The 19,530-nt window shown below is 46.4% G+C and overlaps 1 protein-coding gene and 2 long non-coding RNA genes across 12 annotated transcripts in view; 2 read left to right on the top strand and 1 right to left on the bottom strand.

The window, feature by feature from the left end:
* Positions 1 to 19,530, top strand: part of LOC128345239 (uncharacterized) — a 77,443-nt gene that overhangs the window by 10,107 nt on the left and 47,806 nt on the right. For 2 of the 3 annotated variants that reach the window (XR_008316328.1, XR_008316332.1), the window contains exon 2: positions 12,604 to 12,705. This is a non-coding gene — a long non-coding RNA (uncharacterized LOC128345239). Of the gene's footprint in view, positions 1 to 7,734; positions 7,781 to 8,464; positions 8,573 to 10,815; positions 10,980 to 12,603; positions 12,706 to 19,530 lie in introns of those variants that run through there. The other variant, XR_008316329.1, reaches the window with a different exon arrangement.
* LOC128345241 (uncharacterized) lies at positions 640 to 7,569 on the top strand. The gene is made up of 3 exons (XR_008316340.1): positions 640 to 775; positions 2,272 to 2,385; positions 7,511 to 7,569. It is a non-coding gene; the product is annotated as an uncharacterized LOC128345241 (long non-coding RNA).
* MEIKIN (meiotic kinetochore factor) overlaps positions 6,231 to 19,530 on the bottom strand; it is a 51,717-nt gene continuing 38,417 nt past the window's right edge. For 7 of the 8 annotated variants that reach the window (XM_053296882.1, XM_053296879.1, XM_053296878.1 and 4 more), the window contains exons 12-13: positions 15,609 to 15,729; positions 6,231 to 6,919 (exon numbers count right to left, since the gene is read on the bottom strand). In XM_053296882.1, the coding sequence (XP_053152857.1) occupies positions 6,873 to 6,919; positions 15,609 to 15,729 (168 nt within the window). In that variant the 3' untranslated portion in view covers positions 6,231 to 6,872. Of the gene's footprint in view, positions 6,920 to 15,608; positions 15,730 to 19,530 lie in introns of those variants that run through there. The other variant, XR_008316325.1, reaches the window with a different exon arrangement.

Genomic DNA, 19,530 nt, shown 5'->3' on the forward strand with positions numbered 1-19,530 from the left:
ATGACTGCAGAGTCCTTTTCAGAAGTGACCTCTCAGCCTCTACATGGTCAACTGTAGCCAGGCCTAATCTGGGTGTACTATCAGCCCTTGTGACAGATGGTCCTCCCATACCAGGAGGTGCACTGGTCCTCCTTCTGCCAATGCCACGATTTCCAAGAACCAGTACCTCTGTGACCAATATGGTGCCGCCAATATCAGAGACGCCTGACACAACAGAAGTTTCTGATGACAGTGTGATAGAGGAACAGCATACATGGGGGCTCAGGTACTGAGAGTACATCCATCGCTTCTGTACCCATCGTTGGAAACCTTGAAAAGTATCTGGGCAGCTTCATGTTTTATGGAGATGCAAACAGGTCAATCACAGGTGTACCCAACAGCCTCACCAGCCAGCAGAATACTTGAGAGACTCCAGTCCGCTGGACATATCTCTTGTCGGCTCAACCAGTCCACTTGGACATTGGAAACTCCACTCATGTGGTGTGTGATAAGAGATGCCAGGTGAGCCTCCACCCATGTCAACAGTTCCACTGCCAATAGGTGGAGTGACCTGGATCTGTTGCACCTTGATGGTTGATGTGCGCCTTCGTGCATGTATTGTCCATATGCACCAACACATTCTTGTCCTGCAGGACCAGATGTAACACCAGCATGGCCAAGTAAACTACCTGAAGCTCCAGTCAATTGATGTTGTGGTGGTATTCTGACTGTCCATCGTCCTTGCGCATTGAGATTCAAGCACTGGCCCCCCCATCCTGACAAGCTTGCATCTGTGGTGAGTAGCACCCTATTCAGTTCCAGAAAGGTCTTCCCCTTGCCAAGGTTCACTGGTATGGTCCACCACAGTAGAAACTGGCACAAGGAGCATGTTATTCCAAGCAGTCTGTCCTGTTTGTAGACAATGCACAGTTGGTGTGGAAGAAGAGCCCATTGTAGCTGTCGCAGATGGAAAATCCATGGCCGCAACTGCGAGACTGTTGGCATGCCACCTCCCCCGAGAGGGACATGAGGACCTGCATCCTGTCCTGCGGGAGGTACAGTCAGTTGTCTCTGGTATCCACAATCACATCCAGGTGCCGTAGTCACTGAGCTGGGATGAGGTGATTCTTTCCCTCATTCACCAGGGAGTTATTCGTGCCACGAGACATCTGAAGAGCTAATCTACTTTGAAGCAAATTTGCGGACGTTTTATTTGGGGGATTAAATGGACAGTTCACATAGGGTCAGCTCCTCTCCTCAGTCCCTGCAGATCTTTTTCCTGTGTGCGTTCCCACAGCTTGCTCCGAGTTTTTTCTCCAACCAATCCCATCGCAGAGGAGGAAGTGAGAGAGCTTTTGAATCATGATGGGTAGAGAAGGTCCCAACATCAGCTGAGTCACCCCTGAATCCTCTGAGGACCTGAAGTCCCTATTATGTTTACTATACTTTTCTCTCTCTGCTTTTCTACATTTTTTTGTAGGGACAGTGTCAATATGCAAATCTGAGGAAGAAGAGGAGCTGCCTTTTCTTTGAGTGAAGGCCCTCCTGCGCCTTTAAGGCGGCTACTACAGACTGCTGGATTGCCTCCTAAATTTATTATTTATTTGATCTCTATACTGCCCTTCCAAAATGGCTCAGAGCGGTTTACATTAAAACAAAACTAAAATCAATTAACTATTAAAATTGAAAACTGTAAAAACAACATAAAACATTTATTAAAACAATTAAAACAGTTTTTAAAACCCTGGAAAACCAGGCCAAACCTTTATGGTTTTAAATAAGTTTAAAAGGCCAGGCCAAACAGGTCTTAAGTTTTTCTTAAGGAAAAACTAGTGAACTTTTTCTTTGTGTCTGGGCCTCAGTACGTATAGGAGGCTGGAGTCCCAAGATATGTATAGTCTTATTCATCGGTGGAGTGAAGTCCAGTGATTGAAAGAGTCTATGTGGGGCATCTAAACCGCCCGGTTCTTGACCATCTGACCATTCACCCTTCTCATCAGGTTGGTCAGGGTCTAAATCCCCAGGGGGATTCCCTTCTCTGCGGTCTCCTCCAGTGGGATGACTTCCACATCCAAGGGGAAGATGGGTCCCGGGGGGTGGACGGCCTAGTGGTAGGATTCTGTGGAGTCCCACTGGGAGAGGGTGCTGTGGTCCTGGGAGTGGGCCACCTGGGGTCTGGTGAGTCAGGGCCTGAGAGTTCAGAGGAATGAACACTCTTTTCCCTTTGTTTAGACTTGGATTTCCTTTTCTTTGACTTTTTAATATGTTTGCACTTTTTCTTTGCCTTTTTAGGCACTGAGACCTCTGAGACAGAAGAGGTTGAGCTAGAGGAAGAAGACGGATTATTTCTGGTCCGTTTACGCTTCTTGGACTTTAATTGGTCATATCTTTCAAAGGAATTTTTCAGTAAGTCTTGAAACCAGTATTGCCACGCAGGTGGCATATCTGTGGGCACCTGGGACAGGGTCTGACCTGGCAGAGTGGGTTGAGAACTTGCTAACCCCCCAAGGTCTGACAAGGTAGAAAGCGGAGAAGGGGTAGAGGAAGGTCCAGCCAGGACAGAGCTCACCAGTTGGCTGGTTGTTCCAGCCGTGGCGCTTTTCATTACCACTGTCCTTGTGGTGGAAGAGGCTTTCCCCCCCACCGTACCCGGGTCGACTTTGCACCCCCTGGTGCTGCTGCTGCCACCCGATCTGCCCTCATCCGGCATTTCTCTTTGGAGATGCCTGGCACACTGCTTGTGCAAGCCATGGTGGGCAGCAAGGAGGCTGGGCAGGTTGGGATCGCTGAGCACTCTGCACAGCTCTGGAGAGCGGGCAGAGGCTGTTGTGCCACAGGTTCCTTGGCTCCACCAGCACCAACTGTAGGCACAGCAGGGAGTAGAAGTGAGGCCGCGGCCTGGTCCACTCCCGCTCCATCTGTGAGGCGCTCCTTGCCCGGCAGTCCCACATGACATCTCGGAGGAGGTCGGTCGGGAGCAAACAAAGTTGTTGGGTATTTTCGTGGCGCCTCAGAGCTCTCTGGGCAGGCTTTGGAACGCGGCCCTCTGGGCGGGTTCCTAGCCTCCTGGATGGCTTCGAGAAGGGCTGCCTGGTTTTTCTCTTTTAGAAGCCAGACGTGAAGTGTCCTTTTAGACTTTTTCATGGCCAGGAACAGCATGAAAAGTCAAGTGGAGGAGAGGGAGTGGGGGGAGAAACGAAAGTAGCCAAGTAGAGTTTTTTAAAAAGGTAGACTGGGGGAGATAGTATTTAAGGTGGAACAAGGGACGTGGAGACAGAAACAGCTATAATGGAGTGAAAAGAGAGAGACACTGAGAGAACTGCCTTGAGCCAAGTGCAGGACTAAAAGAACTGGGTGGGTCCATGCTCATCCGGCTCTTAAAGGGAATCAATTCTTAATTAGCATAGTCCTGCCTCTGAGCCACATGGGAGAGCATAACCCACTCAGGAGATGTCCTTGGAGGCAGCAGCAAAGTTGAGGAGACTCCAACACTAACACTGTGACCAGCTCCGTCAGCTCAGTTAAGGAGTCAGTTGGGCAGCAGCATGGACAGTATACCAACAGAATTCCCAATCTATCCCTAGTATCCAGCTTCAAAAATACACACTCAATGTAAGTCAACTGTCTCACAGGGGCCCTGGTAAGAGAGATAGTATTCCTGTGGACCACAGCCACTTCACCACCACCCGCCCACTTCCTCTAGCCTGCTCCACAACAGAGTAGCTTACTGAGAGAAGCTGAGCCCACACTGGACCAGTTGTGACCCCAGTGAGGTCTAAGTTACACATGCCAGGTCAGCTCCCTCATCCATGATCAAATCATGGACAATTTCGATCTTATTCCGAACTGACCTGGCATTACAGAGGATCAAAGCCAGACTCTGTGGGTAATTAGAGCTGCTCCCTGAGGCCTGAGAGTTGACAAGACAGTTGGAAGGGGAAACAGTTACTTAATTACTGATTTCCCTTCCCCTGAAATGGCCAGCTCCTCTGCCAGCACCAATTCTTCTATTCCCCACTACAGTAATAGCTGCCCCAGAACTGCTGGATGCAGCCCCTGCACCGTTCCACTCAAGAGAGCCCAAACACATACCTGCAAAAAGGCCTGGCACAGCCCAATAAAAATAAAAGACCAGCAACCTCTGACCCAGACCTCCACCCTGCTACCCCACAATACAATCTCCCCCCAGCCCTCAACCCCACCCCAAAGGCCAGCCCCTTTTGGGGGGGCGGGTGAGTGCAGGCAGATATTAGGGATCAGCACTCAAAAGGGAGGGAACAAAAATCCAGCTTTTCCCTTGTGGATAGGATGAACTCCCGAGGTGCCTGGGGAATTGGGTCCCTGTAGGGTTTGTGGCCAATTACGGGTGGGTATGGAAATAGCATGTTCATCCCCATCATCACCCTCAGCAGGGAAACAGTTCTCCGGGGTCTCTGGTTCTGCTCTCTCAGCGTCCTCTGCAGCGATGCTCTCCTGTTGTTCCTGTGTTACCACAACACTGCCCTCCACTGAGTCTGCATTGTATGCATCGCCCCCTTCCTCATGTGCCTCTCCCTCTTCTGAGCCCGTCTCCTGGCGGGGCACCTAGACGGCTTGTTGGCGCAGGATCATTAGCCTTCACGCTGAAGACGGGGCGACAGAGGCTGAATGCAAGGCTGGAGACCACAGGGGAGGGATGAGGAATGTGCCTCTGCTGCCACTCAGCTTTTTAACTTGCAGGGCGTGCTCTCCACTCCCAGTAAGGTTTGTCTGTGCCCCAGCCCGAATGGGTGTGCTGTTTATTTTTTGTGTGGCCCTGCAACGGGGAACTCCAGTGGCTGAAGTTGCACCCGGAGTCCTCACGGTTGTCCAGAGGGCTCTTTCGGGGCAACGGGGCAAGCTGCTGTGGTCCACTGGCGCTAGCAGAACTCCCTCCCACTCCTTCTGTCGATCCTTGGCGTTTTGGATTAGCCTGCGATTTTGATGGGAAAAGCTGGTGCCAGGCATGATTGTCTATAAAAGCCAAGGCACCAAACTCTTTCTTCTCCAACATTTGGTTGGAGGAAATAGAAGGAGAGAGGACAAGGCCCAGGAGATCTGAACAAGGAAGGCTGAACAAGGAAGAAGAGTACGGAAAAACACCACAAAAGGAGATCATGGAGGAAAGAAAACAGGAAATTGTGCTAACAAATCAGACCAGGAATGAGTAGGCTGAAAAAATGAGAGTGAGCTGAGCGAGTAGTGGCTCTCGAGCAGAGGCAGGAAAAAACCTGAGAGGGTCTATCTACAGGGGGCCTTCTTAAGGAAGTTTCAAATTTATTCTGTTTCCTGCCTCCTGAAGCATGTGGGAGACATATCCCATGTTGGGCGACCTCCTACACCAGCAAAGAAAAGCAAATTCCATGCTAGGGATCATTAGGGAAGGAACTGAAAATAAAAATACTAGTATTATAATGCCCTTATACAAAGCTATGGCGCGGCCACATTTGGAGTACTGCATACAGTTCTGGTCACCGTATCTTAAGAAGGACATTGTAGAATTGGAAGAGGTGCAGAACAGGGAAACCAAGATGACCAGGGGCCTGGAGCACCTTCCTTATAAGGCAAGTCTACAGCATCTGGGACTTTTTAGTTTGGAAAAAGGCAACTACGGGGAGACATGATAAAGGTGTATACAACTATGCACGGAGTAGAGAGAGTGGACAGAGATAAGTTTTCCTCCTTCAGGGATCATCCCATGAAACTGATGGCTGGGACATTAAGAACTGAAAAAAGGAAGTACTTTTTCATACAGCACATAATTAATGTATGGAATTATCTGCCACAGGTTGTGGTAGTGGCCACTAGCTTGGATGGCTTTAAAAGGGGCTTGGACAAATTCATGGAGAAAGGTCTATAGATAGTTATTAGTCTGATGGATATAGGCCGCCTCCAGCCTCAGAGGAAAGATGCCTCTAAATACCTGTTGCAGGGGAGCAACAGCAGGAGAGATTGCATGCCCTCACTACTTCCCTGTGGGCTTCTCAAAGACATTTGGTAGACCACTGTGTGTGAAACAGGATGTTGGACTAGATAGGCCTTATCCAACAGAGCTGTTCTTAAGAAAGGGATCTAAATCTCATCTGTGGTCCTAAAGCTAGTAGGGAAGGTAGTGCAGAATAACAGATCTGTCCATGCCCTCCTAAATTCACAAGATATTTTCTGGCAGAACCTTTTTGGATAAGAGCCCCTACATACAGTACATCCTCTCATGAAACAATGCAGCATTGTACTAGATTCTTCATCGATGCTTTAATTTCTGTATTTGTCCTCTTGATGTGTTCATTTACTTTTGTACAGACATAAAAGCTCATTAAGTAAAAAGAAAATGTTCAAATCAATACAGAGTTCTTAGCAGCAGTACAGGACAGTGGCATATACAAAACATGAACTAAAACATTCACAATAGTGCTAACATATAATTCATTAACATTATTTTTATATACCAGAATGCACACATACTGAAGTGTAAGTTTTCATAATTTTCTTTTAAAATATCATTACATTTGAAATTTGACAAACTACAGATATTTAATTGTCTCATCCTACCTTTTTTTACTTTAACTATTTCCATTTTTAAACATGTCAAATTATGTCCTTAGACACAATATAAATATCAGTCCCAAAAAACCCAAAATACTTTCCGGCACAGGAACAATAAATGCTTCAGAATCCTCATTTGAGAATAAAAGTTAAGTAACTGTTTAAAGACAGCATTAAAAAGAGCCTAAATATCATTCATTCAGGTCGGATTTTGGCCTCACATTTTCTTGGTTGCCCAGCTGCCCTATATGATATTGCTGTACAGAGCTCCATAAGTGGTATCCCCCATACATAAAGATCTTCTGTCATATTCTGAAGATCAGTGGAAGTGCTCACCCATCATTATTGTAGACCCAGTTTTTTTGACTGGTAATAATATCTGGAGAGAGAAAAAAAGAATGTCCAATGGAAATGAATTATTTAAAATTACTTGGGGGGGGGGATTTAAGAAGCTTGAGAGCAATAGTTGGTTAGAATTGTATTGTTACAACAGGAGAATTTCAGAGTCACACAGGTGCAACAAATGCAGCAGCTCCAAGGCTTTTCTGGGATTAAAAAAGGCAGCACTTTACCAATATCCCACTATGAGTGCCAGATACTGAAGGAAGCAAGAGGTCAGCATTTAAATACCTTGTAACTGTAGTTTGCTTACCTGTAACTGTAGTTCTTCTGGTGGTCATCTGTCCAGTCACACAGATGGCCTTCACACCTGTGGGAAGAATAGTCTAGAACACATATCAAGCTGATCTTTCTTTATGATTGCCACAGCTGGGTAGCTAGGCACCTCCCCTGACACCTTAGCCACATGACTCAACCCCCCTCTTCCTCAGTTCTAGAGGATGCCGAGAAGTAAGGCTCTGCAGAGGGGCAGGCTGGGTGGGTGTGTGACTGGACAGTTGACCACCAGAAGAATTACAGTTACAGGTAAGCAACCTGCAGTTCTTCTAAGTGGTCTCTGTCTATCACACAGATGGGCGCATAGCAAGCTCCAGAACCAAGGAGGCGGGGCAGAGCCCTGGATAAGGTCACAAATCCGTAAACTGGAAGGTAAGAGTAGCCATGATAAACAAAACAGGCTTAAGACCAAGTAACAACAAACATTTATCACAGCATAATGCTCCAAGTCATTGTTTTCTTTTTTCTTTTTAGACATAAGTAAAGCATACTATCGGGATCAAATACAGAAATAGACTAGAGTAATCAGTCAAACACTGACTGCAGGACTGCTCTACCAAAGGAGGTATCTTGCTGAGCCCTTACATCTAAAGCACAGTGTTTTACAAAAGTTGAAGGGGATGACCATGTTGCCACCTAGCAGATCGCGGACAACGGGGCACGCCTGTCAAATGCCATGGAGGTAGCAGTAAATCTGGTGGAGTGCGCTTTAATCGGAGCCGGCAGAGGCCGACCGGCAATTTGATAAACCAATTTGACAGTTTGTACAATCCACGCAGAGATCGACTGTGTGGAGGCCCTGTTGCCCTTTAGTGGCTCTGAAGGAGGCAGTACGGTCGATGTAAAAAGCCAGGGCACATCTAACATCGAGCGCATGCAAGGTGCGTTCCAGTGGCGAAAAAGGGTCGGGGGGAAACAAAGGCAAAGAGATGGGCTGGGATCTTTGGAATGTGGAAACAACTTTGGGAAGAAAAGCAGCATCAACTCTTAAAACAACTTTATCCCTATGAAGGTGGAGAAAAGGGGGATCACAATGCAGGGCCCCAATTTCACTCACCCTCCTGGCAGATGTTATAACGACCAGAAAAACGTTCTTGAGAGTTAGTCTTAAATTACAGGTCACCATGGGTTCAAAGGGCTTATGCACTAGGGCAGTGAGAACACAGTGTAAGTCCCAAGTAGGAACTGCCACCGGAGGGTCGGGGTAGAGATGGGACAGACCCCTTAAAAACTGTTTAACCTTTTTCAGATTGAAAAGGGAAGATTCTTGGGCAGTCTCCAGCCTGAAGGCTGCAACAGCCGCCAGGTGTACTCTGACAGATGACTGACAAAGCCCAGAACGCTTCAATTCAAGAAGGTAGGACAATATCAGGGGTAGAGGTGCTAGGTCGGGATGAGATCTGCCCCGCGCTGTGGCAAACGCAGAGAAATGTTTCCATTTAGCAGAGTACAATTTTATAGTGGAAGGCTTCCGACATGCACCCAAAACATCTTTCAGCTCCGGGGCCTAGAGAGCTGGATCCTCCAGGCTGTTAGGCGGAGGATGAGGATGTCAGGATGCAGGATCCGGCCATTCTGCATGGAGAGCAATGACGGGGACCGCTGGAGATGTATGAAGTGACCCTCTGAGAGGTGTAAGAAGTGAGAGAACCAGGGTCTTCGCAGCCACCACAGAGCTATTAGGATGCAGTTAGAGGAGTCAATCTCCAGCTTTTGGAGGACTCGTGGGAGTAGGGGAACTGGAAGGAATACGTAGAGGAACTCTCCTGTTCAGAAGGTCATGAAAGCATCCCCTAGTGAGCCCTTCTCCACCAGGAGCAGTAATGAGGGCATTGTCAGTTTCGCTGGCAAAAAGGTCCATGATTGGAGACCCCCAGAGGCAAAATAGGCAGCACAGTACTTGGGTATCCAGGTGCCATTCGTGTGGGATCCAAGGTGTGTGACTCAGTGTGTCCGCCAATGCATTGGTCAGACCCTGGATGTGAATTGCTGAGAGATCTATCTGGTGAAAAAAGGCCAAGTGCCAAAGGCGCAGTCAGGGAAAGAAGAGCCCAGGAGCCAGTCCCCCACTGCCTGTCGACTTGGCTGTCATATTGTTGGTCATAATTTGGACATGCTTGCCCTCACTTCTGGGAGGAAGGCTTGCAGCGCTTTGTGAACAGCCAGAAGCTCCAGGTAGCTGATGTGGCGGGATGACTCTTCTCTGGACTTGTGACAATTTACTCTGAGGTTGTCCAGATGAGCCCCACATCTGTCTTCTGAAGCGTCCGTAGTCACCTGAAGTTGGGAGGAGGGTCATTGAAAAGGAGATGGATGCTGTAGTTTCCTCAGATACATCCACCATCGGAGGGTTTTGCGCACCCAATGTGGGATACACAACCGTTTTGAATTGTGGTCCTGGTGAGGATGAAACATGTCCAGGAACCAACGCTGTAAAGGGCGCATGTGGAGTCTGGCAGTCGGCAAGACCGTGGTTGTGGAAGCCATGTAGCCCAACATGCGCTGTACTATCCTTGCAGAGTGAGTAGGGGCTTTGTAAAGCACCCGGGCTAGTCTGTGTATAGCAAGGACCCTGTTGTCGGAAACCTTCACAACTGCGGACACAGAGCTGAACATGATCTCCAGGAACTTTATGCACTGGGTGGGCATTAATTGCGACTTCTTGTAGTTGATCTGGAGTCCTAGATCACTTAACAATTGGATGGTGACCCACAGATGAGCACAGAGCATCCCTGGGGATCCGGCAGCCAAAAGCCAATTGTCGGGATATGGGCAAATCTGAATTCCTCTCTCTTGTAGATGGCCCACGACGACAATCATACATTTTGTAAAAACTCTAGGGGGGGATGAAAGCCCAAAGGGCATAGTGTGAAATTGGAACGTGTTATCTCCCAGTTAAAAACGCAAATATTTCCTGTATTGAGGACGAATGGAAATATGGTAATAAGTGTCCTCCAAATCTAGAGAGACAAACCACATCCCTTGCGATAGAAGTGTTAGGATGTCTGTAACGGTGATCATTCTGAAACGTTTGCAGCGGACATACTTGTTCAGAGGGCAGAGATCTAAGATAGGTCGTAGTCCGCTGTCTTTCTTTGGTACAGTAAAATATCAGGAGAAGAGGCCATCTTCTACGTGAGGAGGGATGTGTTCAATGGTGCCCTTGCCGAGCAGTGAGTGTATTTTGTCCTGAAGAGCAGCTGTCAAAGGGGTAGACCTCTTGCCAGAATCTGGAGGCCGCTGTGCAAATTCGATTGCATAGCCTTCCCGGATGATGGTGAGCACCCAGGGATCTGTTATGGATTCCCATCAGGCCAGGTAGGGATGCAGCCTCGAACTCATCCACGGATAGTCAGGTTTGCTTCGTGAAGGGCTCCTGCTTGCCGTTTTTTTGGTGCTGATATTGCCGCTTTCTGTACTGATGAGTGGAATAAGAGTATCGAGAGGGACAAAAGGAATGGTCATATATATGATGGGCTGGTGCACACTGTTGGTAAGATCGCTAGGAGCGGAAAGGTCAATTAAATCTCCCGGAAGAGGGATTTGAGGAAAAACTCATAGACTTTGCAGTCTTATGCAGCTTTTGTACATGCTCCATAGTGTCATCTGTTTGATTGCCAAACAACGTGGAACCATCAAACAGAAGATCCTCAATCCTAGTCCTGACTTCTGTGTTGAGGCCGGAGGAACTAAGCCAAGCATGACGCCATAGGGCTACGGAGGTAGCAAGGGACCTGCCAATAGCATCTGTGGCATGTTTGAAGGTATGAAGTAACTGCTTACTGAGTTCATAGCAATCTGCCTGGAATGCAGTGAAAGTAAGTCGAAGAGAAGGTGACATGCTGTCAAAATGGTCCGCCAATTGCTCCCAGAGGAGGTGATTATACTTGGCCATGCAAGCCTAGTAGTTAGCAATCTTGACACCCATGGTGGCACTGGTATATAGGTGTTTACCTATAACGTCCAGTCTATGGTCTTTCTTGTCCATGGGAGCAACAACATCTTATTTTTAGATCTAGTTTGAGCCGCCTCTACAGCCATGGAGTTCAGAGAGGGGTGCTTCTGCAAAAATGGAGAATCCTGTTGCTGAACTCTATACAAATTTTCAGTTTTCCTCGAAATAGCTAGCACAGAAGAGGGCTTATCCCAGAAACTCTTGGTGATGTCCACCAGAGCCTGGTTCATCAGAAGCGCAACTGAGTGTGAAGACTTATCCTCCAGTATATCAATCAGAGGATTGGCAGAGGGTTTAGCTATCTCTGCAGACTGGATGTCCAAGGCATGGGCCATGGTGGACATAAAAGCAGAGAAGATCTTAAGGTGAGATTTTGGGGGTGGGGAGTCTTTGTTCTTATTGTGCCTTCATCGTTTTGATAAAGGAGTAGCTGGGCGTGCAGAAGAGGTGGTAGAATCAGAGTCAAAATCAGACAAAGAGTCAGAGGACTACAAGATTTTCTCAGGAGTAAGTGTCCCAAGTGGAGCAGTAGGCACAAGGGCTGGAATTGCAAGCTGATCGGATACTCCCGTCTCCTGTAGAACAGGAGGCACAATATGGCTATGGGTCTCCTGACAGCGAGCTGCAGCCAGGGTGGATGGCCCAAGAGGAGCAGGAGTAGAGTCAACAGGTCTGGGGAGTGTGTGAGTCGACATGTTGCGGGAGGAGCGCTGTCTCGAGTAAAGCAGTTGTGCATGTGGAGAGGATCACTCCTTACACCGAAAGGTGGTCTCCTCCCTCCTTTAGAAGGGGGAGCGGGACCTAGAACGAAAGCATTTTCGTGATGGTTGAGGCAGCTCACAATAGCGGTGCCTGTTGCGGGCATGATCATATCTTGTGAGCGTGCCTGTATACTTTCTGGTCGTAAGGTTGGTCGTAATAGAGCTCCTCAGCATTCTCCTCCGACAGTTCAGATTCATAAGGAGAGTAGTGAAGAATCTATGCATCTTGGCCAGGCATCACGATAGGCACGGTGATAGGAAGAGTCATCTGAGAAGGAAAGGTCAAGGACTCATAGACAGACTCTGCTGATGGAACAGTAGCGTCGGTGCCACTGGGCAAGTCAGCACCATGCAAATCCTTGGTCAGTGGCTTAGGGACATAGAGCTGATGCTGCCCTCCCAATTGGCACAGAGGATTGGAGGTGGCTGGTAAGGGAGACAAAGGGGCTGACTGCTGCCATTCTGAGCCTTGCTGACCTTCAACACCGTGCCACTTGTTTTGCCTCTGTGTTGTCTCTGCGCTGGACAGCTCCAAGCACTGCGAAGAGCTGACAGGCTTTCGGGCATGTGTGGGTGGAGAGACGCCCTGCATGCAGCTGGCTGCAGTCGCAGCCGATTCTGAGCTTGGTGTCAACAGTTCCTTAAACTTGTCCTTCTTTTTATGCTTTCTAGGACTGGGAGCAGTCATGTGCGTCCTGGAGGAGGCAGCTAGCTTGTCCCGAGGAAACCAGGGGCTGTGTCAGAACGGAGGATGTCAAAGTCTGCCCCTCTGAGGTAATCTTGAGAAGCATCGGGGCGGGAGGCGGCAGGGAAGCAGAGGAAGTCCCCACAGGAGTCCCAGGCCCTCCTGGCAGCTGAGTTACCGCCACAGTCGTTCTAGCTGTCTCGTCAAGAGTTTAGTTTAGGAGTGGTGTCCAAGGGCTCCATAGTCTTTGCCATCAAGGCACTTTCTCAGAGGTAGAGGCGGAGATGAGATGCCCTGTCATGTTTGGCTTTCAAAAATTTTTGACAGTGCTGACAGGAATCAGGGAAGTGGGTTTCACCCAAGCAGAAAAGGCAAAGGGTATGACCGTCAGAAGACGGAAAGGCTGAGCGGCACTCAGGGCAGAGCTTAAAAGTAAATTTACCGGCCATAAACTGAATATGAGAGTAAGCCAGCCACCTCAGATGAGGTGAGTTTTTTGTTTTTTTAATGATTTGCAGAAAGGAGGGGGTGGGGGGAGAATAATGCAAAGGAAAGAAAAATGATAGGGGAGATGAGAAGAATAAAAATGAAAAATACAAAGTGGCCTAAAGAACAACTTGACAGGTGTCCAGAGATTTTACTTCTCCGGTGGACAAAAAAGAACTGAGGAGGAGCGGGGTTGAGTCATGTGAGTAAGTCGCCAGGGGAGGTGCCTAGCTACCCGGCGGTGGAAATCGTAAAAAAAGATCAGCTTGATATGTGTTCTGGACTATTCTTCCTGCAGGCGTGAAGGCCATCTGTGTGATGGACAGAGGCCACTTAGAAGAACAGACGTTTTCACTCATTATTAACAGCAAAGAACATCTTTGATGTTTTATTTTCTATTGCTTAGTTGTGCTGCCTCAACAGCATCACAGGTTTACTGTGCATGCAAGCAGCAAGTCAGGTTAATAATATTAGATTTCCTTTTCGTGTATATAACTCTAGAAGAATGATTTTGTCTATGTTATTAGATGAACTAGAAGCCATGTTGATCATGTAAGCAGAGAGCAGCTAGTTAAGCCTATGTAGAATCAATGTATAGGGAATAGCTTAGTAGGGCTATCTCAGTCTGAGAACCAATGAAAGCACTGGTTCCTCTTTTGCCTTCTCCTTGCTGATCCTACCAGTGGGGAAAATGCTCTCTCTGGGAAAGAGAGAAAGAGGTGTGGATAGAAAGAGGTGTCAACAGGTGCGTGGATTAAAGATGACCCAGTTGTCATCGTATACTTGGACTTCCAAAAGGTTTCGACAAAGTTCCTAATTAAAGACTCTTGAGGAAACTTGGCAGTCATGGGATAAGGGGACAAGTACATGTGTGGATTGCTAACTGGCTGAAAGACAGGAAACAGAGGGTAGGTATAAATGGAGAGTTTTCACAATGGAGGGAAGTAAGAAGTGAGGTCTCCCAGGGTTCTGTACTTGGACTGGTGCTTTTTAATTTATTCATAAATGATCAAGAAGTAGGGGTAAGCAGGGAGGTGGTCAAATTTGCAGATAACACCAAACTATTTACTGAAATCCAAAACATTGTGAGGAGCTCCAAAAGGATCGCTCCAAACTGGGTGAGTGGGCGACAAAATGGCAAATGCGCTTCAATGTTGGCAAATCTAAAGTGATGCATTTTGGGACGAAAAACCTCAACTTTAAGTATACGCTAATGGGATCTGAGCTGTCAGTGACTGACCAGGAGAGGGATCTTAGGGTCGTGGTGGACAGCTTGTTGAAAGTGTTGACTCAGTGTGTGGCCAATTTCAATGTGCGGCCAATTGGAAAAAGCCAATTCTATGCTAGGGGTCATTAGGAAGGGGACTGAAAATAACACTGCTAATATTATAATGCCCTTGTACAAAACTATGGTGTGGCCACACTTGGAGTACTGCATACAATTCTGTTCACCACGTCTAAAGAAGGACATTTTAGAACTGGAAAAGGTGCAGAAGAGGGCAATCAAGATGATCAGGCCAGGAAATTTAGGACCAACAAACAGAAATACTTTTTCACACAACGTATAATCAACTTGTGGAATTCTCGGCCACAGGATGTGGTGACAGCCAACAACCTGATTGGCTTTAAGAGGGGTTTGGATAACTTCATGGAGGAGAGGTCTATCAAAAGCTACTAGTCGGAGGGCTATAGGCCACCACCAGCCTCAAAGGCAGGATGCCTCTGAATACCAGTTGTAGGGGAGTAACAGCAGGAGAGAGGGCATGCCCTCAACTCCTGCCTGTAGGCACCCAAGGGCATCTGGTGGGCCACTGTGTGAAACAGGATGCTGGACTATATGGGCCTTGGGCCTGATCCAGCAGGGCTGTTCTTATGTTCTAAAGAGACTTTTAATCCTCACCTGAACCTGGCTGAAAACAAAGGGTTTTTTAACCTAATGGGTTTAATGTCAAAGCATCATCAATCTAAATGATCTCACCAACAGACTCTGAGGAAACGGCGTCTATTATATGTGAGTTATTCTTTTTCATGTTCGACAACAAAAATCATTTAATCTTCTTGGATATTATCTCATTTGAATAATACTGCATGAAATCGTCAGATGTTCAGAGCATTACTATTCCACTCACCACAGTTTTTTAAAAATGTGCCCTTCAACCTTAGAATCAACATATGAAATGTGTCCCCACTGATAAAACAATCAAAATACACTGATTAAAAACTGCAGGCTTGCTTATTATTGTTAAATTTCTAACATTTTTAGTATTAGAAATGGAGGCTGTGAGCTCACTCCAAACCACCTAGCAAGGTGGATCTAAACCCCATTCCTAATATAATGCTCTTTCTAGTCTCAGCAATTTGAGCTGTACAGTCTTACCAAGAAAGGAATTTTATAGCCTCCAGCAAAGGAGCTATGATATTTTGCAAAACAGACCAAACCCAGCAATTCCTCTCAATCAAAGCAACTCCAAAAATACAGAAATATACTTATTTATTTTCTTTTTACCTTCAGTTACTCCTGGTGGAGGGAATACTTTTCTCTTTAGTGGATGTTGGAGAACTTTTGGTGGTCTAAATCTTGGTGAAGCTTTAATAATACAGCAGATTTCTGGTGGATTACGTAGACACTGAAAAATAAAGATACAACATGAAAATTAGTCAGGTGTTGGTCTTCTTAGAAGTTTTACAGATGGCGATTTATAACTGCTTTGGGGCATTCAAATGGCGAGTGTCCCATCTTGGCTTTTTTGCTTACAATTAGCCCTTCAATCAGTAAAATAACAGTCTTCAAAAAATTGTACTTGTAGTCAGTCCTGAAAGCAGCAGTGTGAAAAAAATAAATGAGTTAGGAGCAGCCATATGAAGTCAAGGGTGACCTACCAGATGTGAGATACCTAGATGTGGCTATCTGCCTGGGGGTTGATTTTGAGACTGCTCCAGCAGGGCCCCTCAGTTCCACATCTGGGTGTACCTCTATGGTCAGTTCTCTTTCTAGTGTTGTGCAGTCAGAGGTGCACCTAGGTAATTTTAAAGCCTAGACCTCAAGGCCTTTGGAGGGCCCCTGTCCCTACCGCAAATTAAGCATCATGCCCCACCCCCACACCATGACACACACAGTATTTTTAACACATGGATTCTTGAGGGCACAAATAGCAACTTAACTAACAAGAATATAAGAATATAAAACAGGTATATTTATTTAAATATGAATTAGCAGAAACATTTCAACACACAATTTATATTCCCAACCCACACGTGGTCACACTTGGCCACCTGGTGCAGCACAGTCCAGCAGCGTAGCAACCGAACCACCCAGGACAGAATTTGGGGGCCCCCAGGGGGTGTGGAGGCTGTGGACTTCAGCCCGGAAGATCAGGGGTAAGAGCACCTCTTTGTGCAGTCAACTTCCAGTTATCTAGCTACCTTGCTGCTTCCAGCTGTTTCTCATGTAATCTTATTTATTTATTTATTTAAAATTTCTTGTATACCACCTCCTCCAAATACTCTAGATGGTTAACAATAACCATAGTAATAACTTTTTAAAAAAAATTAAAGGGCAAAAGCCTGGCAAAAAAGGCTAGGTCTTGAGAAGGGCCTTAAAAGACATTAAGGAGGAAGCTGAATGAATCTGGGGGAGGAGGGTGTTCCAAAGAAGAGGGTCAGCCACAGAGAAGGCCCTCCTACGGGCCCAGGCACCACACACTACACCAGGGCCCGAGACAATAAGGAGGGCCAACTGAGAAGACCTCACAAGATGGGATACAACTGGCTAAGAGAGGCAATCTTGGAAATATACGGGATATACCATAAGGGTTTTGCAGGTGAGAACCAGCACTTTAAATTAGACCTGGAAGCGAACAGGCAACCAGTGGTTAGAGTACTGGACTAGGACCGGGGAGACCCGAGTTCAAATTCCCATTCAGCCATGATACTAGCTGGGTGACCCTGGGCCAGTCACTTCTCTCTCCTAACCTACTTCACAGGGTTGTTGTGAGGAAAAACTCAAGTATGTAGTACATCGCTCTGGGCTTCTTGGAGGAAGAGTGGGGTATAAATGTAAAATAATTTTTTAAAAAAAAGATGTGTAACACCATCAAATCTATGGCCACCCATGAGGAGGCAGCTGCTGCATTCTGGACTACATGAAGCTTCTGAATCATTTTCAAAGGCAACCCTAGGTAGAGCGCATTACAGTAATCAAAGCGAGAGGTAACAAAGGCATTAATTATTATTATTATTATTATTATTATTATTATTATTAAGAATTTCTGTTGCCAGGGCCTGCCGGGCAAGAAAAGGCCATAACTGGCAAACCAGCCGAAGCTGGGCAAAGGCACCCCTGGCCATGGCTTCCACCTGCTGTTCAAGCAGGAGCCACAAGTCCAGAAGGACACCCAGACCACGAACCTTCTCTTTCAAGGGAAGTGCAACCCCGTCAAGAGATAAACTTACACACAGCAATTGGCCAGATCGCAAACTGAACAAGAGCGACTCTGTCTTGGAGGGATTAAGCCTGAGCTTCTTTTGGCCCATCCAGGTCCTGACAGCCTCTAGGCACTGAGCCAGCACACGAACGGCATCACCTGCTTGGCTAGAGGTAGAGATATAAAGCTGAGTATCATCAGCATATTGATAACTTACCCCAAACTGATGGAGGATCAGGCCCAGCAGCTTCATATAGATGTTAAAGAGAATGGAAGCAAGTACTAAGCCCCATGGAACCCCACAAGAAAGGGGCCAGGGTGCACAACACTCACCCCGATCAACAAAAACTGGAATTTCCCAGTGAGATAGGACCAGAACCACTGAAGAACAGTGTGCCCATGGCCCAGCCCATTTAGGCGTTTCAGAAAGAAAGCAAGGTCGATGGTATCGAAAGCTGCCAAGAGGCTTTGGATACCATCATGTGGTTTTCTCAGCCTTATGTCATACTGTTTTCTCTCACACTTGCCTTTTATACACTTTCTTTTTAAAAAAATGCTTTTATGCTGTATATCCACTTAATTGTACCTACACAGCCATAACATCTGCAGTGATTAGGGGGTGACTTTATCTCTGTGTTATTTCCTGGGAATGCCTGCCTTCTTTGCCCCCATTTTTTTGTAAAAAGCGGGGGGGGGGGAATACATGCACAAATGCATACGTGCACAAGCTTGAACACTCAGTATCACAAGCACTCAGAGGACAGCAGCCGATAGAGCAAATGATTATTTATTGTGCTAAAGAAACAAACTAATTCAACAAGAGGAATGGGCAGGATTAAAAAAAAAAAAAAAAGGACTGTTTCTAGTTAGTAGCACTTCTAGCAACCGTTCATGCCACCTACTGGCTGGGACATATTACAACAACATTTCCACACATCTCCCCTCATTTTCTAGAACAATAAAAATTTAAAATAACATTTGGCAGTTTGTTGATCCATTACTCATATCTAAATCTCAAGAGTTTCTGAATAATTGGACCAGAAGAGTTGTGATCCGAGTACCAGTAACATTATTATTATTGGTAATTGGCTCTGGCACAGTCTCTATAGATGAACATGGGTTTGCAAATACTGCTTCCATATTTGGAGATTGTCTATGATTTCTCTTAAATCTTCCATTATCCAGCTTGACAGAATACAATCTGTTTGTTTCCCTCCTTCAACAGTAGCAGGAATCTGCCATATCTTTTTTCTATCAAGTTTTATATAAATTTTGTTGCCAGGATCTATTTGTGGTAGTGGTTATACTGAATATTGCCTATTGTGGAAGAGCTCATAAATTTTCTTGGCTCTGCAGTCTGAAGATGCAACTTTTTTTCAGATTGGCCACTTCGAAGTAAAACCTTTTCTCTAGGGTTGGAACAGGAGTCCTGATTTGTCTTCCGATTAACAGTTCCGCAGGGTTATATCCAGGAGCTATTAATGGTGTGGATATATAGCTCAGGAGAGCCCACTGAAATTTGCTGGAGAGGTCCGTCTGCAGCTGCCAGCGGCTCGTCTGGTGGCCACTCAGGGACGGGCCTTCTCCGCTGCTGCCCTGAGGCTTTGGAATGCGCTCCCTAGTGAAATAAGAGCCTCCCCATCTCTGACAGCTTTTAAAAACACATTTCTTCACCCAGGCTTTTAATTAATGTTGTTTTAATGGTTTTAATGCTGTTTTAAAATATTATTGTCTTAACAAATGTTTTACTTTGTTTTTATTCTGTTGTAGACTGCCCAGAGACATACGTTTGCGGGGGGGGGGGTATAAAAATGTTTTAATAAATAAATAATAAATAAAATAATTAAACAATATGCAAAAGAGCTTGAATTCTGCTGCTGTAAACTGGGTTGCAATGCCTGTCACCAGCTCTTCTGTAATGCCAAAACGGGGGAAAGTGCTCTTCACTTGTCTGATGACACTGCAGTACATAATATCAGGCAAGGAAAGTATCTCAATATATCT

Source organism: Hemicordylus capensis, chromosome 2, assembly GCF_027244095.1.
Source record: "Hemicordylus capensis ecotype Gifberg chromosome 2, rHemCap1.1.pri, whole genome shotgun sequence".
Lineage (NCBI taxonomy): Eukaryota > Metazoa > Chordata > Lepidosauria > Squamata > Cordylidae > Hemicordylus > Hemicordylus capensis.